General features: G+C 36.1%; 8 protein-coding genes across 10 annotated transcripts; 7 read left to right on the top strand and 1 right to left on the bottom strand.

Moving 5' to 3' along the window:
* Nucleotides 1–121: 121 nt before the first annotated feature.
* OCT59_018629 lies at nucleotides 122–4,221 on the top strand. Of its 3 annotated transcripts, none has more exons than XM_066148902.1 (14): nucleotides 122–308; nucleotides 542–632; nucleotides 710–951; nucleotides 1,017–1,071; nucleotides 1,144–1,325; nucleotides 1,402–1,524; nucleotides 1,794–1,898; nucleotides 1,968–2,103; nucleotides 2,258–2,324; nucleotides 2,397–2,545; nucleotides 2,625–2,873; nucleotides 2,948–3,264; nucleotides 3,334–3,463; nucleotides 3,538–4,221. In XM_066148902.1, the coding sequence occupies exons 1-14, from the start codon at nucleotides 147–149 to the stop codon at nucleotides 3,822–3,824; spliced, it is 2,295 nt and encodes a 764-aa protein (XP_066004788.1). In that variant the 5' UTR covers nucleotides 122–146; the 3' UTR covers nucleotides 3,825–4,221. The 3 variants fall into 3 exon arrangements, with proteins under 3 accessions (XP_066004788.1, XP_066004789.1, XP_066004790.1); XM_066148903.1 differs by having other exon boundaries at nucleotides 2,932–3,264; XM_066148904.1 differs by having other exon boundaries at nucleotides 122–474; nucleotides 565–632.
* A 1,154-nt stretch (nucleotides 4,222–5,375) lies between these two features.
* On the bottom strand, nucleotides 5,376–5,846 carry OCT59_018628 (uncharacterized protein; the record flags this gene model as incomplete). The annotated part of the gene is made up of 1 exon (XM_066148901.1): nucleotides 5,376–5,846. The coding sequence occupies one exon, from the start codon at nucleotides 5,844–5,846 to the stop codon at nucleotides 5,376–5,378; it is 471 nt and encodes a 156-aa protein (XP_066004787.1).
* Nucleotides 5,847–11,822: 5,976 nt separating this feature from the next.
* Nucleotides 11,823–12,182, top strand: OCT59_018627 (uncharacterized protein; the record flags this gene model as incomplete). Its single annotated transcript, XM_066148900.1, has 1 exon — nucleotides 11,823–12,182. One exon carries the CDS (start codon nucleotides 11,823–11,825, stop codon nucleotides 12,180–12,182), a length of 360 nt encoding a protein of 119 aa, XP_066004786.1.
* Nucleotides 12,183–12,402: 220 nt separating this feature from the next.
* Nucleotides 12,403–15,005, top strand: OCT59_018626 (uncharacterized protein; the record flags this gene model as incomplete). The annotated part of the gene is made up of 7 exons (XM_066148899.1): nucleotides 12,403–12,535; nucleotides 12,667–13,141; nucleotides 13,321–13,424; nucleotides 13,582–14,046; nucleotides 14,114–14,296; nucleotides 14,427–14,534; nucleotides 14,623–15,005. The coding sequence occupies 7 exons, from the start codon at nucleotides 12,403–12,405 to the stop codon at nucleotides 15,003–15,005; spliced, it is 1,851 nt and encodes a 616-aa protein (XP_066004785.1).
* An 83-nt stretch (nucleotides 15,006–15,088) lies between these two features.
* Nucleotides 15,089–15,430, top strand: OCT59_018625 (uncharacterized protein; the record flags this gene model as incomplete). Its single annotated transcript, XM_066148898.1, has 1 exon — nucleotides 15,089–15,430. One exon carries the CDS (start codon nucleotides 15,089–15,091, stop codon nucleotides 15,428–15,430), a length of 342 nt encoding a protein of 113 aa, XP_066004784.1.
* Nucleotides 15,431–15,476: 46 nt separating this feature from the next.
* On the top strand, nucleotides 15,477–17,469 carry OCT59_018624 (uncharacterized protein; the record flags this gene model as incomplete). The annotated part of the gene is made up of 4 exons (XM_066148897.1): nucleotides 15,477–16,218; nucleotides 16,296–16,488; nucleotides 16,584–17,002; nucleotides 17,081–17,469. 4 exons carry the CDS (start codon nucleotides 15,477–15,479, stop codon nucleotides 17,467–17,469), a joined length of 1,743 nt encoding a protein of 580 aa, XP_066004783.1.
* A 179-nt stretch (nucleotides 17,470–17,648) lies between these two features.
* OCT59_018623 (uncharacterized protein) lies at nucleotides 17,649–18,061 on the top strand (the record flags this gene model as incomplete). Its single annotated transcript, XM_066148896.1, has 2 exons — nucleotides 17,649–17,867; nucleotides 17,942–18,061. 2 exons carry the CDS (start codon nucleotides 17,649–17,651, stop codon nucleotides 18,059–18,061), a joined length of 339 nt encoding a protein of 112 aa, XP_066004782.1.
* A 6,818-nt stretch (nucleotides 18,062–24,879) lies between these two features.
* OCT59_018622 (uncharacterized protein) lies at nucleotides 24,880–25,200 on the top strand (the record flags this gene model as incomplete). Its single annotated transcript, XM_066148895.1, has 1 exon — nucleotides 24,880–25,200. One exon carries the CDS (start codon nucleotides 24,880–24,882, stop codon nucleotides 25,198–25,200), a length of 321 nt encoding a protein of 106 aa, XP_066004781.1.
* Between the last annotated feature and the right edge of the window lie 1,830 nt (nucleotides 25,201–27,030).

Below are 27,030 nucleotides of genomic sequence, written 5' to 3'. Positions count from 1 at the left end.
AATTTCAATGATAACTCGATAAAAAAACGGTTTTCATTAAGATGTGATAATTAATGCAGTGATAGCACAATATAAAAATAACAATGGATATCTCTCAACGTGAGAATGTTAAAACTTTTTTGCATTAGAAACTTTTTTCCTCAGTTATGGCAGATAGCAGTTCAACCAATATTAGAAATGAATACCCATTTCCAACAGAACAGCTTACTGAGGAACCGGAATCTTTTATGAGTTCATCTTCAGCCGGTGGTTTGAATAAATTGAGAACTCCATACTACTCTTATCACGTTGATAAGACCATTAAAAATGTGAGTTTTCAGCTTTAGTGCCTGTGAACAGAATGATATGAGTGTGCCATGAGATACATAATTTGTAGCGCGCTGTTTGTTCAATAGATAGAATATTTCATGCATAAAACGCGATATCAACGCTGGTTTACTGTAAAATATATTAAATGGACAATTAAAGAATAACGTAATAAATATTGATTTGTTTGTCATTCTAATACTATTACGTTATCTCATTAATGGATACAAAAAAGGGTGATTCTCATTATTGGGCTAGACGTTCTTCTTATAAAGCCGAACCATCCTCTGGCACTTCTCCAATGACACCAGAAGAAGAAGTAACTGGCAAGTTAGCTAATGAAATATTAATTTCAATTTAAAAAATTTTTTTTTTAAAAAAAAAGCAAATTTAAAATTTGCAGATCAAGTTAAAAGTGAACTCGAAGACCCACAAGTTAAAAGCGAATTGGAGGATCTTTACACTCGTTTTCATAAATGTCTTGATTTACGTGATAAATATATGGCATTATCATTGCAAGGACCAAGTGACAATCCTAAAGATAGTGACGAATGGAAAATTTATCCTTCACAATATGAAAATAAAAAGAAAGAAGTTGGTAGTGGTTTTGAGTTCGAGAAGTGCGAAATTCCCACAGAACATGAAGTATGTTTGATCTATAAAATCACATATTTTTTTGCATCGGAATTACAATTATATCGATTTTTTAGTATACCTTCAGATTAGATGAAGGTGGCGTTTATAAAGTTTATAAAACACAAGAAGGTAAAAATTGTGATATTGAATTGATAATAAGTATACGTAAGGCATCGATAACTAATGCAACATATACAATAGATAATAGTTCAGCTTACGAAGTTCCAAGTGTCAGAGATTATTTTATGGACCTTGATGATATTTTAAATATAATTTCTGATGGTCCAGCAAAAAGTTACGCATATAGAAGGCTTCGTTATTTAGAAAGTAAATGGAACATGTATTCACTTTTAACAGAATATCAGGAAATTGCTGATTCAAAGGTGAAATATCAATATATTTATAGCTTTTCTACAAATTACAGTTCCACGTATTAAAATTTCTCCCTTTCGTTTTAAGAAAGTTCCACATAGAGATTTTTATAATGTTAGGAAGGTTGATACACACGTCCATTTATCTTCATGTATGAATTCTAAGCACTTGCTTCGCTTTATTAAAGCAAAATTGAAAAAATCTCCAAATGTATGTTATTTCTTTATTTTTACAAATAAAACAAGTAATATAAATCGTACCAGCTAAAAGGTTCGTTTAACGTATCTATCCCTTTTCTCCTTTCTTTCCCTTTCGATTCTCTAGTTCATTATGTTACTTTTTTAATATTTAACCAAAGAAACTTCGCCTCCTTTACCCATCTTTATAATTCATATGTTGTTAAATTTACCTTTTATTGGTGCTGCCCTACCTAAATTGATGCGTAAACTGTCTAATGTTTTATTTCTTATAAATTATAGGATGAAGTTATTTTCAGAGATGGCAAAGTACTTACGCTGGCTAAAGTATTTAAAAGTCTGAATTTATCTGCGTACGATCTTAGTATTGATACTTTAGATACTCATGTAAGTTGTTATTAATTTGAAATTAATTCTTATATATTTTTAATTAATTGCGTCGTTCCCTGTTTAAAGGCCCATAAAGACACATTCCACCGATTCGACAAATTCAATTTGAAATATAATCCAGTTGGAGAATCTCGTTTAAGGGAAATATTTTTGAAAACGGATAATTATATTGATGGAAGATATTTTGCTGAGCTTACTAAAGGTAATATTTTATGAAAGGGAGTTTTACAGAAAGTTGGCAAAGATAATACTACTGTACAGTTGAAAGTAGGCATATGACCGAATGATAACTGATGGGTAACTGTGATCGTATACCAATTTGTTTCTTTTATATATTAACGTTTTTGTTTATATAGAGGTGATTTCAGATTTAGAAGCAAGCAAATACCAGATGGCTGAATATCGCGTTTCTATTTATGGACGGTAGTATAATTTTATTTTATAATTTATCGATATTTTCATATTAACTAGATTTTTTTTTTTAAACTCATTTAGCTCAACATCTGAATGGGATAAACTTGCAAAATGGATCATAAATAATAAATTAATTTCGCCAAATGTTCGTTGGTTAATTCAGATACCAAGACTTTATAATGTTTACAAAGCTACCGGAACTTACGAATGTTATGAATGTGTTATCAAAAGTAATTTATAAGGATTTATAATTATACGTAATTATCATTTTTGTAATCATAAATAGTAAATTCCATTGTTTTACTGCAGATATCTTCGAACCTTTGTACGAGGTAACTAAAAATCCTAGATCTCATCCCGAGTTACATGTTTTCCTTCAACGCGTGGTAGGATTCGATAGTGTGGACGATGAATCTAAAGCAGAACGTCGCATACACAAGAAGTATCCATGCCCGAAAGAGTGGAATACTGGCCTTAATCCGCCATATTCTTATTATTTATATTATATGTTCGCAAATATGGTCAGTTTGAATCAATGGAGAAAGGCTAGAGGCTTTAGTAAGATTTATTTATATATTATTTAAATTATTTAATATTTGTACTTATCATTTAACAGTGTTCTTTTTATTTAGATACATTCGTTCTTCGACCCCATGCTGGTGAAGCTGGTGATACTGATCATTTAACTTCTGCTTTCCTGACGTCACAATCCATATCTCACGGTATTTTGTTGCGTAAAGTTCCTGCATTGCAATATCTTTATTATCTTAAACAGATTGGAATTGCTATGTCGCCTTTATCAAACAATGCATTATTTTTAAATTATGAGAGAAATCCATTCTTGAGTTTCTTTCAAAAAGGCTTAAATATAAGTTTGAGTACAGATGACCCGCTACAATTCCATTTCACAAAGGAACCACTGATAGAAGAATATAGTGTTGCTGCTCAGGTACATTAAAATTTAAGATATCACAATCTTTATTTATTGAAATCTAATCACATATTCGAAATTTAAAAGATTTGGAAATTGTCGGCGTCAGATATGTGTGAACTTGCACGTAATTCGGTTATACAAAGTGGATTTGAAATGGCAGTCAAGAAACATTGGTTAGGGAAAGATTGGCGTTTACCTGGGCCAGATGGAAATTGTGAGTATCGTGGATAAATGCATATTTTGTTTGAACCAATAATCTCATCCTTTTGCTTTATTATAAATAATTAGATATTCACAAAACAAACGTTCCTGAGATCAGAATGAAATTCCGTTATGATACTTTAACGGAAGAATTGAGGATGATTGAAAAGTATTCAAAATTTAAGAAAGAACCTATTGACAAAATTACGGATACGATGACAAAAACTGGAGATAAACCTTTATCGTATGGAAATGAAAGTCCAGGAGGTAGTAATAATTTCTTTTCAGAAGGTGTTATACCTGGTGTAGCAATGTTTGTGGAAAAAGTTAATAAATTAGGTAAAAGGTATCGAAAAGATAAATCTACTGAATAGGTACCAAGTAGCGGAAATAGACAAAAACTTTCTCTACAATAATTGATCTTTTAACTTCTTTTTAAATGTCTTTATTATATAACTTTAAATTATTGTTCGTTTGATTAGGTAATAATGATCTTCGTCAAGGTAATATATATGAAATGTCTTGGATATAGAAGGATAAAACAATATTCAAACAACTTGCATCGTAAGAAATGATTTGCTTTTCAGCTTCTATCAAATTCATGAAAACTTTATGAGAAGACCATTTAAAAGAACTGATGCCATTCCTTTCCAAATTATATCCAACTTATAATAGATATTAATATATCATGTTCCATTAAAAATTAATTTATATTGACAAATTAAATGTAATCATTGTAAGCATATAACTTTATAAAAGAAACATTAAAACTATAATAGTTTGTGTCATTTCTTTAATATTTAGTTTTCTTATAATAGATATTAATATATCATGTTCCATTAAAAATTAATTTATATTGATAAATTAAATGTAATCATTGTAAGCATATAACTTTATAAAAGAAACATTAAAACTATAATAGTTTGTGTCATTGCTTTAATATTTAGTTTTAACTATATTTTAAATTCAACAAAAAAATTTTCCTTAAGTTTATATAAAATAGCAAATATTTTTTTCGCAGAATAATAAATTATAATTATTAAATAAAAGAAAGGCAAAAATATTAGTTACCCATAGACTGATAATTTTATTTACTTAAAATTATACTAATTTTAAATATAAAATTTAATCTTTTAAAATAATTAATATAATATTATTGATTCCATTATTGATTTTTATTAAGAAAATTTGATAATTTATAAACTTTAAAAATAAATAAAAAGAAAATATAAAAATAATTGCTATAAAAAAAGGAATTTTTTAAAAAAAAGAAATAATAACTAAATGAAAAAATATTTACAGAAAAAAAAAATAATTCTAAAATATATATAAATTTATATATAACTTTTTATTTAGATATTTATTTTTTTAAAGTGTTAAAAGTTTTTTTAAATACTACAATTATATTTTTAAGTATAGATTTCCTTTTTTTTAACCAAGGTAGTGCAATTTGTGAGTTTATTAGTTATATGTAGGAATGCAAAAACATATGTTATATAACTAATTTATTAAAATTCCAAACCAGTTCCCCATCCATAAGATTGCTTCTGTGCCCTACCATTACCTTATGAAATTCACCTATATCCTTCAATAGTAGCTATTAAATTATATAGGATCACTATTTCATAAAGCTTAAGTAAATGCTTTCACTACCCTCTAGATAAAAAAAAAAAGAAAGGTTATATTATATTTGTATATTTTTGTATTATTATATACCTTCCAAAGTACCCTGTTCCCTTTACTCTAATAAATTAGTTAATGTATTGTTTTGTTTTTTCTAATGCTATTGACCATTGTTCATTATGTTTCAAAATTTTTCTTTTTTCCAAATCAAACGTCTTTTACCTCTTCTGTTTGTATAGTTAGAATCCGATTGTATGCAATGCGTTGATATGCTAATGGCCTTTTCCTTAAATCTTGTTTTTTTATGCCTTTAGTATGTTCATTCTGCTACTGCTCTTACAACGTGGTTGCCAGATGATATTGTAAAATTCACTAACAAATACTTCCAAGAAAAGGGCTGCAATAGTTAATGCTATTCTCTTTGACTTAACAATGGTTTTGAGTTCCTTGTATTTTCCTTTTGGAAAAAAACTTTTTATCATTAAGTGAACATAGGGAATAGGCATATTCAAATCAACAGCAGTTGTGTTAGCAAAGAAGTTGTTATTCCATGAGAGCAGTTGTTGTGTGTCTTCTTGACTTAATTGAATATGTTTTTCTTGTAATAAAAAATTTTTAATTATTTGATTACATTTACATACAGTGTTGTCAGCTACAATTGTCCACTTATTACTGAGCTGTTGACAATATATCATATGATCATCATCTTCATTTTCTTCAAGACAAAACCTACATTTTACATTTCCATATAAGTCATATCTTCTTTCCTTCATGATTTCTAGAGTTGGGAGCAAACAATTTAAAAGTTTCAAGTGTTTGATGAATCTGTCATTTGTTAGTGATGTTGTACAGTTGGTGCCCCCTGTATTTTTTTTAAACGGTGTCAAGAACCTCTTCTTCTATTGTGTCAGTTGTATCTGAAAAGACTGATCTATGTGTGCGGTTGAGGGACCATGCAGCATCTAATGTAGTTTCACACAATTTATCTATAAATTTTCTGATATTTCTGTCAACTCTTTTGCCATTCCAGTAGATATCATATATTAAATCCTTTTGTTGTAAATCTTTAATATTGATGCAAGTTTGTTTCTTTGTATTGTTTTTTCCACCCTATCTGCTTCTTCATTGCCCTTGACTCCTGAGTGACCTTTAACTTTTACCAACTTTATTTCTAACTGTTTACTATCAATAAGGTTAATTATACTACTTACTATACTATAGTTGTTACATTTGCACCATGTTCGAGTTTTGTTTTTACCATTTGTTAGATTTGTTCTTGTGTGATTAATACTATCTATGGCAGCTTGTGAGTCTGTAATAATATTTGCTTTCTGTCCTGTCTGTAAAACTAATATGGCTGACAGAATGGCTCCTAGTTCTGCACGTGTGGATGAAGGCCAATCTGTGATTGAACTGTTGCATTCTAATATTACTTCATCTTTATTATTCAATATTACCCAACCTGTGCCCATGAGTTTTGTAAATGTGTTAGAGCTGTTGTTAAAATGATTTGTTAGTGAGCCATCTGTGTATATGTTAATCGTATCATGTGGGACGAAATTCAGTCTTATTTGTTGTAATAATGTTGTATGCTGTTGTATGGCTTCATTGTTTAACAATGTGTTTTGGATTAAGGCCATATCATAGTCTGAAATCTGTATACCCACAAGACTATGTTCTACAGTTTGTTGTGGAAGTGAATAATTTCTATTTTCTATAATGTCTTTTACTATTCTAGTATCTGGATCATTTCGGTATTTGGGTACTCTATTTATACAAGTCAATAACAGGCGGTCTTTGTTAAAATAGCAGCCATGAGTTTCTTTATTGACTCTTCTATCATTTAGTGAACAACCTCCACATCGCTTAATTATTTTGTATGGCTTTTCATTATCCATTTTCTGCTCACTGTCTGTTATAACCCAGTGTTGTATTGTATGTTTGCCAGTTTGATGTTTTTTATTAATTTGTCCAAATGTTAGTGTGTGATCCTGCTGCATGTGGACGAATTCTTTCTTTCTGTTATCTATGGATGGAGGTTTCTTTAACATTCTAAATGCCTGTGCATTTTCTAAATCACTTCCTTCATGTTCTAAGGAATTTTCTGAATTAAAAGGCGTCCTCTCTGTCATACAGAAATCCTTTAAATAAGATGCCTTCTGTATGAGTTCCGCTAGTAAAGTGAACCATCTCGGAATTTTTCCCCTAGCTGGTCTTTTATTGACGTCACAAATCTGTTGCCATGTGACTGTATCTGAAGCATCTTGATTAACCAGCTGTAATGCACCATAAATTGACATAGATGCCGCTTTTCTTATAATAAGTTCTTTATCTTTCGTGTGCATCTTCAGTGCCTGTTGGTATACAAAATTTCTTACATTCGGACCTATTAATGGTATGTCACATTCTTTGTTGTCTGATAGTGGGTGAAATTTAAATAAGTAATCATGTGCTTTCCTCATTACATTATAAGCGTGATTATTCGGCATTTTGTTGGGAACTGTGACATCCGGTTCCATCAAGAGAACACATGACGATATGTTCAAGATTAACTGTGCCTTTTTTAATCTCATCTTGATTATGTCAGCCTGTTTTGATCGGGAATTAATGGCAACTAAAAATTCCGTTATCTGTGCTGCCACTTGGTTTCTCCACAGGTTCTTTAATTTGCCTTGTGCTGAGTGGAGAAGAATATTATCGTGGCAGTTTCTGGGGAGTCGTGTTTTGTGTTTAATTATTTGCATTACCGGCTTGAAAAACTCCTCATATTTCTTGTCTTCCCAAACGGTTGTTTTAAGTCTATATTCTAGGCGTAGGAGTAATACGGTATTGATAATGTATATCGCTTGCGCATGTGTTATGTGTTTGTGTTTAATCGCTCCCACTATTGTTGAAATTTCCTTCTTAACTATATCCTCTGTGTATTTATCACCTTTATCTACCTTAAACCAAACTCCCAAAATTCGAATTGGAACTGATCCTTTGTTAACTAACACTTTATTGTTGTTTTTCCCTATCTCTAAGAAATTTTCCTCTTCGTTTCTCTCTTCTGGGTTTACAACAATGATTTCCATTTTTTCCTCATTAATTTTTATGTCATTAATATCAAAGAACTCATCCGCGATTAGTGAGATTGCTTTTGCTTCATCTTTGCTTTTAGCAATCCATTGAGTGTCGTCTGCATAGGCTGACGCAGTGGTTTGTATCATTATATTCCGTTTATTGTTATTAGTAACGTTATCTGGCCATTTCATCTCCATACAGTATCCTAAAGCTTCATCTTCCTGTATTCTGTGAAGCAGGGGATCATAGAAAATTCTCTATATTAAGGGTGAGATCACTTCCCCTTGGTCTATGCCGTCGCTTGCGGTGAATGTATCAGTTAAGCCGTATGCCGTGATGATTTTGATTTTCCTGTTCTTGAAAATGTTTATAATAAAATTAGTGGTAGATGTTGGCAATCTTATTCTTTCTAAGGCTTTTTGAAGGAGAATCATTCCAACACTGTCGAAAGCCTTCGCCATATCCTGGGCTACTATCCATAAAGTCTTGTTTTTATCACACGCATCTTCCAAGATGCCATTTATTATTGCTAGTGGTGCCGATGTTGATTCTCTTGGTAATCCTGCGTAATTCGGCCCTTTCAGAATGGCGTGTTTGCTAAGTATATTTCCAAAGCGTTTTGTGATGATTTTAACTGCACATTTACGTAAGCATTCGATAAGTAGGATTGGCCTTGTCCTCGCTAAGTTGAAATCCCAGTCATATGTCTTAGGAATTGAATATAATTGTGAGATTTTCCATTTCAACGGTATGTTTTGCAGTAAATAACATAACCCCGTGTATTGTCTGAACAAGTCATTGATCTTTGCACCCGCTTTTTTGATTAGTTTATAGCTAATGTTGGATATCCCTGGGGTTGATTTGTCATTCATGGTTTCAAGCATCTCATACCATTCTTGTTCTGTCGGAATGTCATCTAGATGTTCGTATATTTTTGGGTCTATGTCTTTCCGTGGTTCATATATTTCTTTCCAAGGTTCTGGAAGGTTCTCAAACTTATGATTTCGTGAACGGAATAGGGATGAATATGTATTGATCGCTTCTGCATGAACTTCCTCTTTAGAGTTCAGCAGTATTTCTTCTTGTACGTCCGTAAGTATACGCACTTTATCTAGGCTGATTTTTGAATATTTCTTGTCCAAGATGCTATTAATCATTTTCCGTTGATCCTTAGTGATCATACTATTTCTTTCCTCAATCCTTTTTTTTATTGATGCTTCTTTAATCGCTTTATCCTTTGTTTTAATCACTCTTCTCACTATTTTCAACCAATTTCTCGTTTCACACTTCCATATATTCCAGTCTGTGTTTTCCGTTATTTCTGCTATATCAGTTCTATAGCGTTAGTTGAATGATTTGATTCTTTTCGATGCGTTAAGTAGTTCTATTCCCTTTAATTCATTTTTATATAATTTCCTCATTATGCTTCTAATATATAATAGGTCTTTACGTTCTTTAGAGGAATCTTCGATTTCTTTGTAGTTTCTATTAAAATTGGTTTTGACCCCACCTATCTTTTTGTGTGGAATGTGTTTGAGTGCGGCTTGTTGTACACAATTACATATAATGTCCCACAATTTGTTCAGTGTATTTTCATTATGTCTGTGAGTTTCTATGTATCCAAAGGCCTTGTGTTTTTCCAGAAAAATCTTAAGGTAATTCTCATATGCATTCCACTGTTCGTTGGTGGTATTCTCATAATTATATACGATGCGTGTTGAGCCTTTTTCCGCTCTTCTGCCTCCTTTATTGTTAGTGACTATTATACTGGTGAACGAGATTTCTGCAAGTGTGATGTTGTGATCACTGTCTGTAATGTCAACCGATTGATATATGTGGCTTTTTTTGATGTTAGCTTCGAGCTTGGGGTCTGCCCAAATGTAATCAATTCTGGTTGATGTATTCTTATTTTTCCATGTGAAACATCTCTTTTTGGGATTTAGTTTCCTATATGTGTCTGTAAAGAAGGCGTTGTCTAGCCATGTAATAATATTTGAAGGTCTTTTTCTGAGTTTGGATGGGCCACTAAGGACCCCGGATATCTAATATAAAGGTCATAATGGACTTTTGGCCAAAAACACCACTTTTTGCTGAAACTCAAAAAATCGTTTTTTGTAAATATCTCAGCATCCAGTAATTCAATTTTAATGAACTTTTTTTTTATTTTGTAGCCCTCATTTAGCTCTACAATTTAAAAAAAAGTTCATCAAAATTGGACCACTGGATGCCGAGATATTTACAAAAAACGATTTTTTGTTACCCCTGAAAAATGGGCCAATCTGCCGAAAGTGTGACTTATGACCTGTTTTGGAGATATCCGGGGTCCTGGCCACTATAATCTAATGTTTTATCCATGTATGAATTGAGATCTCCTATCAAAACGTAATACCTGTTTTTCTTGCTGTGATTAGTGAATTCTTTTTTAATGTAGTTTGTGAAGACTGTTTTGTTTTTTCGTGTCGATGGTGGTAAATAAATTACACCTATTATGAGCGTGCAATTCTTAAAGAACAACCAAGCTTCTATATAGTATGCACCCAATCTTCTAATTTTTCCAATGTGTTTTTCCCATTTCTTATTGATCATTATGCACACTCCGGATCCTTTTATCTTATTGTCTTTATTAGTCCAGAAAGAGGTGTATACTAAGCTTTGCTTATTCCAATATTCACCGTGTTTTCTATCTCTGTTTGTTTCACATATACCTATTATGTCGGCTCCCTTGTTTGAGCAATATTCCGTTAGTAAGTTAAGTTTGGAATGATCTGGGCCCAGCCCGTTAATGTTGTGTCCCATAAACGTTAAATTGAATGTGTTGTTAATCTCCACGTTGTTGTTGTTGTTATATACATTTGCATTTAGTTGTGTATAGTTAGTCTTTGCCTGTTGTGTACGCGTCTTATTGTTGTCCTGATTGTCATTTGATTGTGTATAATTAGTCTTTGTCTGTTGTGTACGCGTCTTGTTGTTGTCCTGATTGTCATTTGGGAAAGTTTTGGGGAGTTGTTCAAGTTCTCCCTCTTCCAATTCTAATTTACTTGCAGTTTCTTTTTCTTTGTTAATTGACGTTAGCGCAGTAAGTTTTTGTTTAGACCAGCTAAACAAATTCTTTATTGTTTTAAATGGCATTATTCTCTTCTTTTCCTTTCGTTCTTATTATTGTATAAGTTTTTATTATTAATAGATCTTTAAGTGTCGTCGGTCTGGATGTGTGTCTCGCTACCGCTCCACCCACCTCGGACTCACGTCCTCGCAGTACCTACTTGGGCCTTAATGGCCCTGGAATCCCCATATATCCGCCACAATCTGGGACAACATATGGAACAAATATATATACCAAATAACTAGAAAACAATAGAAAAGGAAGGAATAACGGATATAATGAGAGGGTTGTCCCGGATGTGGCAGATGTGGCAGATGTTTCAGAAAAAATATGAGAGGACATCCCCCCAGAAAAAGTTTTATTTTTACCCCCCCAGATCCGCCACATCCGGAACATCTGGAACAAGTCAGGATTCCGTCTAATAATCTATTGGAAGCAGTGAGACAGCAAACCAGGTAAATTAGTAGGTAAGCCCCTAGAAGGTCTATAGAGCCAGTAAGACCAACCCCGTTCTGCCCCCGTCAGAAAAAAATAAGTAATTGAACAATGGGTATACCATAAGTAACCTATAAGGACAGATAACATGTATACCCCGCACGCAGTATCAGTAATTCCTGAACTTGTAGGCCATATCCTGGAACACATTCCAAGTAGCAATTTCGGGCCACGTCTTTTAGAAGTCAGCCCAATCTGGAAAGCCGAAGCTGAACGAGTACTCTGGAAGCGGCATAAAAAAGCCGAGGAGGCATACGACAGGGCAGTAGAAAAGAAGGAAAAAGCAAACGATGCTCTTGGCCAATCATTGGAGGAGGAGGGTACCCTCCGTGAACTTGAATGGAAGGCGTATCAAAAGGCTTGTAAAGAGTTAACGGACACTAGAAAAAAGCTAACTATAGTAAAAGGAGCTCTTGAGCGGTTTGGATTTCAGATATATGTAGTTTGAAAAAGGGGAAGGGAAGATTTAGAGCAGTCGTAAAGGTTCGTGGTTTATAGTTTTTTTTTTTACCCCTAGAAGATAACCAGATATAACCAGAGGACCGCAGAATCGCAGGACCATAGGACTACAGGAGGGTAAATTGGTAGGAGTGCAGATCTTTGGAAAAATATTCGGCAATTGAAGATTAGGTAACTATAAATTAGTACTCGATTTGATAGAACAAAAAATGACTGCCCAAACTAGCACTCAAGCTCAAGTTATCCCCAAGTTCGGTGAACAGAAGAAGGCTTTTAGTATTGATGAGCTTAAACGGCTCATTAACGCTGCAAAGAATATGAGGGATCTCAATCAAGCTAAAGGTTATCTTTGCAGTTACTTTATCCCCACCGCTCCAACCCACATGGAGTCTTCATGTGGCGATCAGAAATCAAAAACCTCGAGCACATCCCTGATAAAAATATTAATAAACTTATCCGTCCAATTACCAAAGTCTTTTACACACAATCTGAACAGGGTCCTTCACAAAAGGTTGAATTTAATATCAACAAATGGTTTATGATCGAATATAGTACTGTATGTGTAGCTACCTGTGACCCTCAAAAATCCCGTATCTTTAAACTAGGTGGCCAACTTTATCTCAATATCTTTCCAGGATTCCTCCATATCCTGCGTCCGATATCCACTTTTGAATCTACAACCCACCTCGCGGTTAAATTTATCTTCTCCCACATTCAGGATATCTGGTGTTCAGGCGATTGGAATCTTACTGAGTATATCATAAAGTGGTTGGCCGGTGTGGCAGCTGGAAGGAAAATGTATTCGATCCTTTACCTGAAATCTGGACAGGGTTGGGGCAAAGGCATTATAACAGATTTCATTCAGCGCAGCGTCCTAGGCACTCAACTCGTTTATAAGACCAGCGATCCCGAGACGATTCGTGGAAGCTTTCAATGGGCAATTACAGGGTAAGATTCTTCTTCTTCTCGAGAAATGCCCACGGAAAAAGCCAGTGGAATAATCTGTATCGCTCTTTAAAGGATAAGGTAACGAGTGACGTAATGGAAATCCATGAAAAATACAAGACACCAACACATTATAAAAACTTTATGTCTACTATCGTCCTAACCAACGAAAATGCTCTCAGAGTGGATAATGACGATAGGCGCACAGTGTTCTTGGATGTGTCACCATCCCGCAAGGGAGACCTCAACTACTTTAAAAAACTCAGTGACGCTATGAAATACCCAGGTGCCAGTGAGGCATTCTATGCTTACTTGAGAGCCATTGCAGACGCTTACCCTGCACTTCAATGGGAATCCACCACCTACGACAACATCTAAGCAGGATCACATCATATCAACTCTCCCACCCCTATTTCAATTCATAAAGGACATTTACCTCATAGTAAAAAATCATATAACCGACCTACCTGTTCAAGAATTTTATAGGGTATATACTTCATACTGCGAAACTCATTGCATTACACCCCTATCAAAGATAAACGCTTCTAGAATCCTATCAAATGAGTTGGGTATAAATAGCAGAAAAATACGTGTAGGTAAGACAACACCACGAGTTTACAGCATATCTAGGGAGGACCTTTACAAAAAGTTTCTCACCAAAAAATGGATCCACGAAACAGATGAAATCAATATAGAAGGAATAGATGTAGAAACTCCCGAGAAGCCCGCATCTGATCCCAAAGCCTTAGAAAAGTTCTTGGCAAATATATATAGCATTCCTGCTAATAATCCACAAGACGTACAAGAGAAACCTGCTGAGGAAAAACCCGCTCCTGTCAAGAAGAAGCCTACTGAAGAGACCAAAAAGACTCCACCACCAGTACCACTTAAAGCCTCATTGCGCCAAGGTAAAACCCGCACCTGTCATCAATGAGGATCCTATTCCTGAGGAATCTCCAGCTCCTATAAAGTCAGATACTGATGAACCTATAGATAGCTTCTCAGACTGTTATCTATCTGATGAGGAACCTGATCAAGAAGATGAGCCGCCTGCTGAAGAACCTGCACTTAAAGCTGTTGATGACTATGACGTCTTAGATGACTTGCTATCGACTCAGATTTTACAACTGCGAACCCAGCTCCTGAACAACAACCCGAGTCTCCCGCAGAATTTTCTGCATCTGTCACTAAGCCTGACCCAGAACCGGCTCCTGAAGAACAACCCGAGTCCTCCCGCAGAATTTTCTGCATCTGTCACTGCCCCTGACCCTGTAACCGGCTCCTAAAGAGCAACCTATCCCGGAACCCGACACAGAACTAGAAGTTGACTGGGACCCCGAACCAAAGGAAGGTACTCGAGCACACTGGGCTTGGCATGAAAGGCACCGATGGGATCGTAAGCCATGGGTCAAGAATTCAAAGGACCAGGTCTTCAATGATCCCACAATACAGGTAAGGATTTATGGGCTAAACAAAATACCAAGACGTGTCAGACAACTATGACTGGGAAATACTCGCGTTTGAAGTAGAGGAATGTCCCACAACACGTATTGAGGACGAGTACCAGTACTACCTTAGGGAGGTAGTAGACCGCTTCAAGGACTGGATAGAATATAATGGGTACTTACCTAAAACACCTAGCCGTAAAGAACTCGCAGATCTAATAAGAGCATATAAGGAGGATCATGATGCCGAGATTATCCCTACCACCTCCGGTTATGAAACTATGAAGATGAATAAGGGTAAGGCACGAGAAATCCCAGAGGAACGTCCAAAAACTGATATGGAACGTGAATGGGAAGCCGCTAATGGATTTGTAGACGAGCTGGATATTGATGAGGCCTGTGATATGATTGACTCCTTTTAATAAGATAAGCGCCTCTTAGTTATCTTATATTTTTTATATAAAAAACCTATATTACAATTGAATACAATTCATAGTTATATCAAATGGCCTATTCAAAAATTGCACGTGCTTTGCCTACAAGACCAGATATCAAAGAACTACAGTATTCAGGCGCAAGATTTTCTAGAGGAGCTATTGCCAGACTTGGACAGCAACTCCAATCCCGGTATCCGACACATAAATTTCAGATTCTGCTTCCCTATGAAAACTGGAAACCCGGTGGATGGACATCAGGAAACCAACCAGCCAGCCTCTTCTCACTCTTGGACCACTACGACGAAGCACAACTACCGGATGATGCAGACCCTGATTATTTTGAACGATTCATAATTTATGTGAGAGATGCCCCCACCGGTTGCAGGGGGTTGCAACGGGGAGCTAAATGATTGCCTGTATGAATGCCTGAAATATATCTACGGCACATTCTCTAAAATGCCAAAGTCAATCAAAAAGCCCGAGTATATCAAAAAGGCATTAGGTCTCAATCGTGATGCTCCAGTTCCAGTCTCATATATGGATAAGGTTGAACAACTTGCAGGAAGCCTTGCACTTAATATTGTAGGGGATTCCACTCGAATTTCCAAGAGCAAATCTGACAGACGTGCAACACTTATCCTGTCTGAAGGCCACTACTCTCTTGCACTGAATCCCGGAAGACTCCACCCTAGCAAATTAGATAGAAAACAAAAGTCTCCCTTTGTTTATCGTGAAGATGGGGTTAATAATGTAGTAACAATATACAATGGTAAGACAGTTAAGTCTCTTACAGTTGGACAGTTTCAGAAAGGTAAGAACTCTGATAGTTACTCCTTCATCCCTATCGAGAAGAATTGTAAAACTGGAATATATGAAACACTTGAGGAAACATACCAGAGGATCCATGAAGAGCGGGATTCCTTCCTACAGGCTACAAAGAAGTTCGGTCTAGGAATCGACTTATCTTACCACAACTGGTCGTACAAGAGAACTGCACTCTGGCTTTTTGAACGGTTTAGTGTAGGGGTTCCAGCCAATGATCCTCTTGACCCAGTCGAAGCAGAGTGGATAAGTGATGCAATGATGGGAGGTCTTATCTGGGCAGACAATGAATGGAAGGGCTATGGAAGGCAATACGACGTGACAAGTTTGTATCCAAGTATTCAGCAATCAAATGCAAACTTTCCAATCCGACAAGGTAAGTTTCAAATACTCAAAGACTTTGTAGACCATAGAGGTTATGCCTTGTATGGATTATTTCGTGCTAGCTCCCAGGGGAGCGCCCAGAAGGCAAGGTAAGTGGTAATGACATTCTCTTCCGACAGAATAAGAGGGGAGTCTATACATTCATTGACTTACAACGAGCAAAGAAACTTGGACTCGATATACAGTTAATCCAGGATGGAAAGCCAAATGCCTTGATATATGACAGAGAAGCAAGAATTCCTGGGACTGTAATATTTGGTGAGTATGTCCACTTTCTCTTCATATAAAGAACCAGGGTGGCGTGGCCGGTCGTGTTGCAAAGAGATTCTCAATACACTATGGGGAGCGCTCTGCCAGAGGAAACGCAATTACAAGACAAGCTAACGCAGATCAAACAGATCCATTCGAAGTTTCCAGAAGGCCACGCACTTGCTCCATCGTACCAGTAGGATCTGACCAGTGGCGATTCCAGTTCACAAACCCAGGTAGTCCCTTCAAGGGTGAGTATCCTAGGATCGCTCCATTCTTATTAGCACATGGACGGAAGACGACTTCAGAGTTATTAGAACCATATAAGGATAAAGTACGACGCATCCATACAGATGGATTTATTCTAGAGGAACAGCCGAGTAGTCCTACACTTATCACTTGTCCAGAAAATGCATCCAAAGCATTGAAAGCTCTCAAGTTTGAAACCGCAGGATACTGCCATGTGAAAAATGCAAACAAGGTTATCTGGACGCTGATTGCCAAGAATGCGGTTGGATTTACAGTAGGTATATATATTTTTTCTTGCTTGAATGTAAAGTCAATTTGAAGATTCCTATTTATTACAAAGTACAAAAAAGTATAAGGAATCATGTCAACATATACCGAATTAGCAAGCATTATTAACAGCACTGACAGCATTAGTGATAAAGTTATTTATGATGCATCACACAATCAGTTCACCATTGTCTCTGATGAAACTGTCCTCAAGATTATCCGTGCATTGAAAGACACTATAGTAGTCGCATTAGTATCTGGGTTTAGCAAAACCAGCTACCTTGTCCAGGATCATGTGAAGTATATCAAGCGAATCCAGACGGCAAATTCTCCTGTATCATATGTGAAGTTCGTGGCCAGAAAACTCTTCCCAGATAATGCAGCATATACTGCTAAGATAGCAAAGATTCGTGAATGTCCTGGTAAAACAAAGGCTCTTTTAACGATAACAAGAGTACCTCTTCGAATTGTATTATAATGCGACTAAGGACTATCAACCGTCCCCCAAAGCGAGCTATTACTAAAAACGAGGCTGAGAAAACCTTAGCAGAACTTCTTGCATAAGCGGCTCCTGTACGAATTTAGTTTATATTTTTTATCCATTTGTAATGGGCATACAGTAATTGAAGATGGCTATAGTATAAGTAACATAACATCATGTTGGACCGATTACCAGTAGAAATAGTCGAACGCATTGTTGCAAAGATCCCAGATACTGACCTTATTGCAGCGAGTAAAGTAGATAGTGTGTGGTGGCAGGAAGTTCGTCAAGAAGCATATAAGAGATGGAAAAATTACGCTACTACAATTGGGCATGTCCAAGCTCTTGGAAAGCCGTTTGAAAAAGGGAATATTGACTGGATATCATTTGAAGATGTAAACGACTTCTATAAAAGATGGATAGACCGCCTCACCGAGGATCAGCTTTATATTATGGAGAAAATGCTTAGGAATGGGATGGTCGTGGACCCGAGAGGGAAACCATAGAGCGTGCATTAAGTGAACAAAGATGGGGAGGCGATCCTTGGAGACTGGACTGGAAGTGGAATGAATGGACTCAACAGGAGTAGCTTATTTATCGGGTATCCTCATATTTCTTGACAAGGACTGATGACCATGTAACCTTATCATCAGGTATCCTTGAATTTTTTTCGACAAGGATTGATGACCATGTAACCTTATCATCAGGTATCCTTGCATTTTTTTGACAAGGATTGATGACCGATGTAACTTTATCATCAGGTATCCTTGCATTTTTTTTCGACAAGGACTGATGACCATGTCACTTGGTTATTGTAAATTGAAGAAAACTATTAGGTATGTAGACACATACAGAAAAAAGACATGTCTTACCCTTATATAGCTAACCCTATAACTGGACGTCCAATTATTATCGGTGGAGATACCTTTAATCGAATAGTTATGGAATCCCATGATTATATTGATGGAAGGCTTGTCCGTAGACAAACTGCACCTCCACCTGAAGAGCAACCTGTATATTTAAATACAGATACAGGACGTTATGTTCGACGTGGTACTAGAACATATCATAGACTGATTGAGAGTGACTATGAGGTAGTTGAGGATTACTACCTTGTCCATTATGAAGAAGAGGCGCAATTATGAAATCATCAATGAAACACGCTATAATGAGGAAAATCTTGATGGGCAGCGGTTAACTTTCAATGATATACAACAAATCAGGGCCGCTATTCAGGCTGACCAAGATGAATATGATGATTTTATCTTACAGCAAGATACGACTAACGGAACGCCTTCCTCTGGTCCTTCCGGTCATCCACGAACTTTGGAGGACCATACCCCGAGACTTGCAGAGCTTAATATTGAGTTGTGTAGGGAATGTCTCATGCCTGTAAGCCCAAGTGACTTAACGGACAAGTTGTGCAAGGACTGCTCCGAATAGTTACTTAATTTTGAATAATTCTTTTTTACATAAAGAAAGATAGCCATGTCAACATCAATCGTAATAAACCAGTGCCAAAACTGTGGAGTAATCACTCCAAAAACAGCACATAGAGGATTATCCAGCGTGTTATACAGACAGATTATAAAGAAGATTAGTAATGAGAATGACCCTCTACAAGCCTTGGGACTTGCTAGGAATAAGTTAGTTCAGATCATTCGTCGGGGAAGTAATGTGGACTTTACACAATTGTTTACACAAAGACTGGATATGAAAATTATGGATGGAGAGCCATATGAAGATATTAGGAAGTGGCTTCAGAACAGCTTATAGCGTAGGTTGTGACGAGTGGAGAAATTGCTTTATATCAATTTCTAAGAGATACATATCCAGATGGTATTGACGAGCCTTTACTACATTCTATGAGAACTATGTAAATCATATAAGTAATCCAATGACTAAGAACTTTGCTTCTCGTGCTTTAGGAGCAATAGGGTTGAAGGCTAAGATGTTAAGGATTGACTTTGAAGGCCGTAAAAAAGTGCTATGATTCTTAGAGCTTCTGCAGACGAATTACTTGATATTCTCACAAGATACTATTAATCCCTACTTGTAATGCTCGACGGTCCATGTGGCTCTTAGAAAAGATCTGTAGAAGGACTTCAATACCTTCTATTATTTTTTTATTATCCAGAGGGCGACTAGACTTCAGGGCTTCATATCGGGAGAATAACTCCTTCACATTCTCAGTTTTCAGAGTTTCAGTCTTTGCAGTCCTACCCTGTACTTTTGCTAAGAAGTCCTGAAAGTCAGCTCCTAGGGTCTTACCAGAGAGTCCATAAGCTTCCCGAAAGACAAATTTAATCCAGGTATCTGTATTCTTGGCTAAGACACCAGGTACAAGTAAATGTTGACGCTCTTTAGGGGATGGAAATACCCGAGCAAATTCAATCAAGTGTCCACCTTTTTTGCTTCAGATACAGCTTTCTGACCGCGTAGGGACTAAACTTGGATCGAACTGTGATTGAACTGGGTTCAGACTGAGATCGAACTGGGTTCAAACTTGGATCAAACTGAGATTGAACTGAGATTGAACTAGGATTGAACTGAGATTGCTCTGTGATCGAACTGAGACTAGTATCCCATCTTCTTTCGAATGGACGGTGGATCGCTTTTAGACCGTCTGAATCAAACACTACAAATTCACGTTGCAAAGTAAGATCATCAATTACTGGTGCTAATGACTCTGATTCTTCTGTATATAGGCGAATGATTCTCTTAGTATCTGTAAGGCTCCCGCTGACCTCCATGCAGTGAGATGTAGTTAACATTTTCTCGAATAGCCTTAGGAATGGCAAAGAATCTTTGAGCTACATAAATACATGAAATATTTTTGTGTCGTCCATGTGTAAAGTAACCAGTGATAAGATCCTGGATTTTTTTAGGTGCATCCATCAGATCCTCGAAGATTACCACAGTAGCTTGAGTAGGGTCGAAGGAGTCAATCTCTGGAATCTCACTACATGTTATTGCAGTGCATGGGATCTTCTCCTCTTCGAAAAAATCATGTACAACTGCCCACTTTGGCTCGTCAAGATATCTGCCAACTAAAAGTACTGCATCACATAGTACATACCGATTACCATTCTCCTTTGCTTTCTTGTCACCCATTAACAAATTAATGATCATAGTTGTCTTACCTGAGTCTGAGCTACCTGCTACGGCTAATCGAAAGGGCCATGATGGAGCAAACTCATTGCCTTGTCTTGAGTCGGTCGTGTACTTTCATCCAAATTGTATACATAAAGATCCATTTGAATTTTATTCTAACTTAGTTTAAATACTATGTCGACATCAACACCAATTCCAGTTTATACTCCTTCAGAACCTACTGGACCGCCTCCTGCACACTTGGCTAATGAAGAAGACGATGATGAATTAGTTAGAATACTAAAGGCTCATGCAAATTTATTGACTACCAGGGGTCGTTTAACTGTTGATTCAGAGATACAGGAGGCAAATAATCAAATCAAACATATTATTAATATATTAATGTATCGCTGTAAAGCAAAACATGAAGAACTTGGTATTACAAAAGATTTGTTAGTTTTTGCACGAGGGTAAGATAAATGCATTTGATGAAACGTTTACTAATTTAGAACGTCAATTAGTTATTATACGTGCTGCCAATGATAATTTTATAGAAGAAAACCATAACCTGCAAAGAGATTATGATACTATGGTAGAGCTTCGTCGACGGGCTATAGGTGAACGTAATCAGGCACGACATGAACGTAATGTATTACAAGCAGATTATACTCGCAGGTAAGGGATCGTAATGAGGCTCAAAATGCTGTGAATCGTGGTAATATCCTTTTAAATCATTGGCGGCTGAGGGCTACTCGGACTGGAGGACAACTTGTATTGGGGCTAATGCACAACTTGGACAGGTTAATGTACAGCTAGCACATGCTAATAATAGGGTGCGTTTTGGGATTCAGACATTAGGGAGACTTAGGAATAGACTTTTCCAACAGATAGCTGCTCTTAGAATTCAGGTACAATGGTTTCGAATTAGACAATTGAACCCTCCTCCACCTCTTTTAAACAATCCACTAGAGACGATATGGCTACCACTGCGATAGGATTGCCAATTTTTGAGGGTAAAGCTACTGATGATATTGATACATTTGTTAGGCTTTATATGGGTTATCTTGATACTATTAATCTTAACCCATATGCTGCTGGAGGGCCACCAGAGTCTTGGAAAAGAGCTATGGGTATACTTAGAAGCTGCATGGCCGGTGAAGCAGCTGAATGGTTTGATCGAGAAATTACAGGAAAAAATTGGGAACTTTCTGGTATCACTTCAGCTGGTGGAGCTAATTTAGCTGCTTTTGTAGCATTAGTGATACCAGAAGGTGCAGGGGAGGACCGAATGTAGGTACCTATGTAAATGGGTCTGAAGCGCGTGTTTATCTTACAGATGCAGCTAATGCATTAGTAACTATTAGAGCAGCATTTATTCCTACCCATGATTTAATAGGTGGAGATAAAGCTTGGGGAAGAGCTGGTGCTCGTCCGACAGATAGAGTTGCTCTAGCTACTGCAGATGCTGGTGTTGCTGCTAATAATAATCGTTCTATAGTTTTTCCAGGTATTAAACCTAATCAGGCACTTTATTGGCTTAGAACACAATTCCCAACTATTTTAGATGAAAAGAAACGTATCCGTTTTAACAGTCTTTATCAGGAAAATGAGCCAGTCGATGTATTTTATAGAACTGTAAAGAGGGCTGGAAAATTATTAAAACTAACTGATGATCTTATTATCGACCAGTTCTTTAGAGGTCTTTCGGCTGATAATATTTTTGAAGCAGAAAGGTTTAGTAATCTTAATCCTGATGACTTGGTTAAACATCTGAGAAATTTAGAACGGAGAAGGGCTGAAATGCGCTTGGGGTTCTGCAAGATAGAAATCGACGACTTCAAGCAGATTACAGTGATGTAAGCTCAACCTCCGTTAGGAAAACAGGAACCTGTCGTACTGACATCAAAGTCATCTGGGGTTACTTTCAAGAACAATTACAAGAGTTACTTAAGGCTCAAGCTGAGGAACTTACCAAGAATTTTCAGGTGCAATTTAAACAATTACAGGCTCGGCCAGTTCGTAATCCACCAGTCTATAGACAGCAGATTAAACCTGTTCGACCAAAACCACAGAGACGTGTTGTTCAGGATCCTCGGGATCCTGATTGGGATGATGGTTATGTAGATCGTGATGTTGGTGATGACCCTGATGCTCCTGAGTGGACTTTGGATGATCATCAAAATGCTATTGATCTTATTATGGGATATAAACGTGGGACGTCTAAAATACTTACAAAACAACTTCAGAAGGCTAAAGATAGACGTGATGATCTGGATTTGGCCCGACGATGACGAAATCGATCTTAATGATGATGCTTATGGACGTTGATACTGCGAGTTTTGGTGAAAAGGTAGAATTGAGAGAAAAAGATGGTGATGTCTATATGGTTCGTGTTGGGTCAAAAAAAAAGTAGGTTCGAGTATCTCAAAACTTCTTAAGTCGTCCCCAAATAAGACGGCAGTTAGCTTTCTTCTAGTGTGCCGTTGAAAGGCAAAGCAACCCCTGTTAAGATTCCTGTGAAAGTTACTGGTAGCAAGTCTACACCTGCAAAAGCTGTTACTAAGAATGACTTATTAAGCCTGTTAAGGTCTGCAGACTTTAGGAAATTACTCCGTGAGATTCTTCGGGAGGAGTTATTGTCTGCTAGAAAAGTCACCGAGATTCCGGAGGACCTAGTTGAGGAGGAACAAGAAGAGGATATCGGGGTAGATGATCCTATGGATATTGACATAGCTCGTTTAGAGAATACTAAAGATCTTTTAGCACTGGATGGGGAGGTTAATGGAATAGCAATTCAGTGTTTAGCAGACACTTGTGCTAATGCGTCTTTTATTCAGAGAGAAGCTGCTGAGGAATTAGGGTTGGATATTGACAAGAGTATTACATATAACATATCTGGTGCTTCAGGAACAGGTAGGACATTCGGCATGGTAAAGGGAGTGACAATCAAACTTACCCCTGATTATGCTATCGCTGAGGACCTTGCAGTCTTAAGTGGTTACAAGCATAGGGAAATTGGGTTAAGCCGAACGTGTCTGAAACGTTACAATTATGATGTCCATGAATCACGTGAACATATAGCCTTTACCTGTGATGGGAAGAATGTTTTTATCCCGATAGTTCCTGATGCTAATCGAGGGATAAAAAATAAGACCCTTTAATTCTTCTATTTTTTTTATTCCCAAAATTTGCGAATTAAGTCAGGGACATCCTCCTTCAACCGGTCAGCAGGTTCCCAAGTAGCCTCAGTGTCTGGATAGCGCTCCCACTTAACCAAATACTGGTCTTGACCTTTTCTAATGCGATGCCGAAGTATCTGCTCAGGAATAAATCTTTCGGGTTGTCCTCTTATCGCAGAGTCAGGTGGAGGCTTTTCATTAATAGGAACTACTTGCAATTCCTTTCGGGTATATGCACGTCTGGATACACCTAATCGACCATGTGGTCCATTAAGGAGATATGTAGGAGGCTGTTCGGGTGAGAGTATCATTTTTTTGATTACACGAATGTTTGGGTTCCATCTTATGTCTCCTGTACGGAATTTTCCGTGAAGTTTATTACCGAGTACTGAGATAGGTTCATCTAACTTGACTCTGACACGTGCTCCTTCAGAGAGGAGATCCGTCTTTTTTGACACTTTGGGTGATCCTGTCGGAATGTCTGGGGGATTTCTCTGCCAGAGTTCATTTACTTTACTCACTATATTATGGAAATCTTCTGACCATTCCACGGATGTCACCCCGGTTTTCAACTCCTGTGCTACCATTCGTTTAAGAAGGGGTTCTTGGATGGCTTGGATAGCTCTTTCAGCGTAAGATTGCTGTTTATGCCTTCCTGGCTCTCCGAACCTCATCATTACCCCTAGGCTGTTCAGGGAAAAAATCACGTACCTGGTCGTTAGTGAATTCTGATCCGGAGTCTGCGTCTGCCCAAGTGTGTTGGTGGCTTAATACGATTTCTTCTGTAGATTTTGACAAACCCGTTTAGAACTCTATTTGCAGTCTTATCCTTTAGGGGTTCTGCATCAACTCTCTTTCCTGCAACTTCCACCACTACGAGAAAATAGTGGAATCCTTTGGGGTCAACTGGCATTTCTGCAAGATCTGCCTGATGTGTTGCATTTGGTTTCCATACAATTACCTTTGGGCGTTCTGTTGACTTTTCCTTTAGGGGCTTTTTGTATAGGTTGTAGTGCTTTCTTCACCTTTTAGAATTCGTGCTGGTACTCGGAGAGATTGTAGTACTTATAGTAATTCTCTAAGTGTGACATATTACAACAAATTAAAGGAATGGTTTTAGACTTCAAATCTTAAAATGACACGTTTTTACTGCCTAAAGTGCAAGAAGGAAACTGAAACGGCTAGTGAAATACAAGATATGACTACAAATGGGCGTTACCGGCTGCATGGTGACTGCACAATTTGTGGTATGCATAAGAATACTTTTACTGGAATAGACTGGATGATCAAGAAGAAGACTAAGGAGAAAAAGAAAGAAACCGCTGCTAAGAGACAGCAGACGGCTTACAATCGGCAATGCAAAAAACTTGGACAGAAAATCTTAGATTCTGATGATGCGTGTAAACAGTGTATTGATAAATGCCTTAAGGAGGCAAAAAAGAGGAAGACGGATTAGTACTGTCTTCTAAACTTATCTTGTTATGCTCTATTCTCAATACCCATTGTTCAATTACTTATTTTTTCTGACGGGGGCAGAACGGGGTTGGTCTTACTGGCTCTATAGACCTTCTAGGGGCTTACCTACTAATTTACCTGGTTTGCTGTCTCACTGCTTCCAATAGATTATTAGACGGAATCCTGACTTGTTCCAGATGTTCCGGATGTGGCGGATCTGGGGGTAAAAATAAAACTTTTTCTGGGGGGATGTCCTCTCATATTTTTTCTGAAACATCTGCCACATCTGCCACATCCGGGACAACCCTCTCATTATATCCGTTATTCCTTCCTTTTCTATTGTTTTCTAGTTATTTGGTATATATATTTGTTCCATATGTTGTCCCAGATTGTGGCGGATATATGGGGATTCCAGGGCCATTAAGGCCCAAGTAGGTACTGCGAGGACGTGAGTCCGAGGTGGGTGGAGCGGTAGCGAGACACACATCCAGACCGACGACTAAGTATAGATTTCCAGCATAATTATCATGCTATTATTACTTACTATTACTAGTAAATATTTTCCAATAATTTATTTCTTAAACAAAAAATGAAATATTAATTTTAATTTAATATTATTTTTTTTTTAGTATTAAAGCAGATTCCTTTTTTTTTCTATAATCAGCTAAAGATTTTTAATAATAATATTCATTTTATTATAGCTAACAAAATTCTTAGTTATATCTAGTTTTAATAAAATATTCAAAAACTTTTTTAAAAGTAAACATAAATAATTTTTTAAAAAATATATAAAAATAATGATTTATTATTATTATACAATTTAAAAATATCATGGTATCTGCTAAATTTAATAAAAGTGATTATTTTTTACTTTTAAATATACAATTTTTCTGATAATGATAACAGGCTTTACAGAAACCTTGAATTTTTAAACAATACCGAATTGATATAATAATGATGTTAAATAAATATCGTGGCGATATCGATTTGCAAATGATATCATTATGATATCGCAATGATATCATTTCGATATTGTTATAACAACAATGAATTTTTTGAAAAATGGGAAGTAAATATGATATTAATATGATATCGTTCCAACATTAATTCAATATCAATATGATATCGTAAAGATATCACTTTATAATTATCTAATCGACATCATAACGATATTGACGAAACATCAAATCGACATCATATCGATATTTCGATATTGTTATAACAATAATGAAAAATAGAAAGTAAATACAATATTAATATGATATCGTTCCAACATTAATTCAATATCAATATGATATCGTAAAGATATCACTTTATAATTATCTAATCGACATCATAACGATATTGACGAAACATCAAATCGACATCATATCGATATTTCGATATTGTTATAATAATAATGAAAAATAGAAAGTAAATACGATATTAATATGATATCGTTCCAACATTAATTCAATATCAATATGATATCGTAAAGATATCACTTTATAATTATCTAATCGACATTATAACGATATTGACGAAACATCAAATCGATATCATTTCGATATTGTTATAACAACAATGAAAAATAGAAAGTAAATACGATATTAATATGATATCGTTCTAACATTAATTCAATATCAATATGATATCGTAAAGATATCACTTTATAATTATCTAATCGATATTGACAAATAACGAAAGCGATATCATTTTGATATTGTTATAACAATAATGATTTTTTTTTAATAAATGCAATATCAATATAATATTATTTTAATATTAATTCAGTATCAAAATAATATCAAAATGATATTATCTATAAAAATATCAAATCAATCAAATATCA

The sequence above is a fragment of the Rhizophagus irregularis genome, chromosome 27 (assembly GCF_026210795.1).
Source record: "Rhizophagus irregularis chromosome 27, complete sequence".
NCBI classification, from domain to species: domain Eukaryota; kingdom Fungi; phylum Glomeromycota; class Glomeromycetes; order Glomerales; family Glomeraceae; genus Rhizophagus; species Rhizophagus irregularis.
Note: the sequence above shows the minus strand (reverse complement) of the source record. Positions and strands in the feature narration are given on the sequence as shown.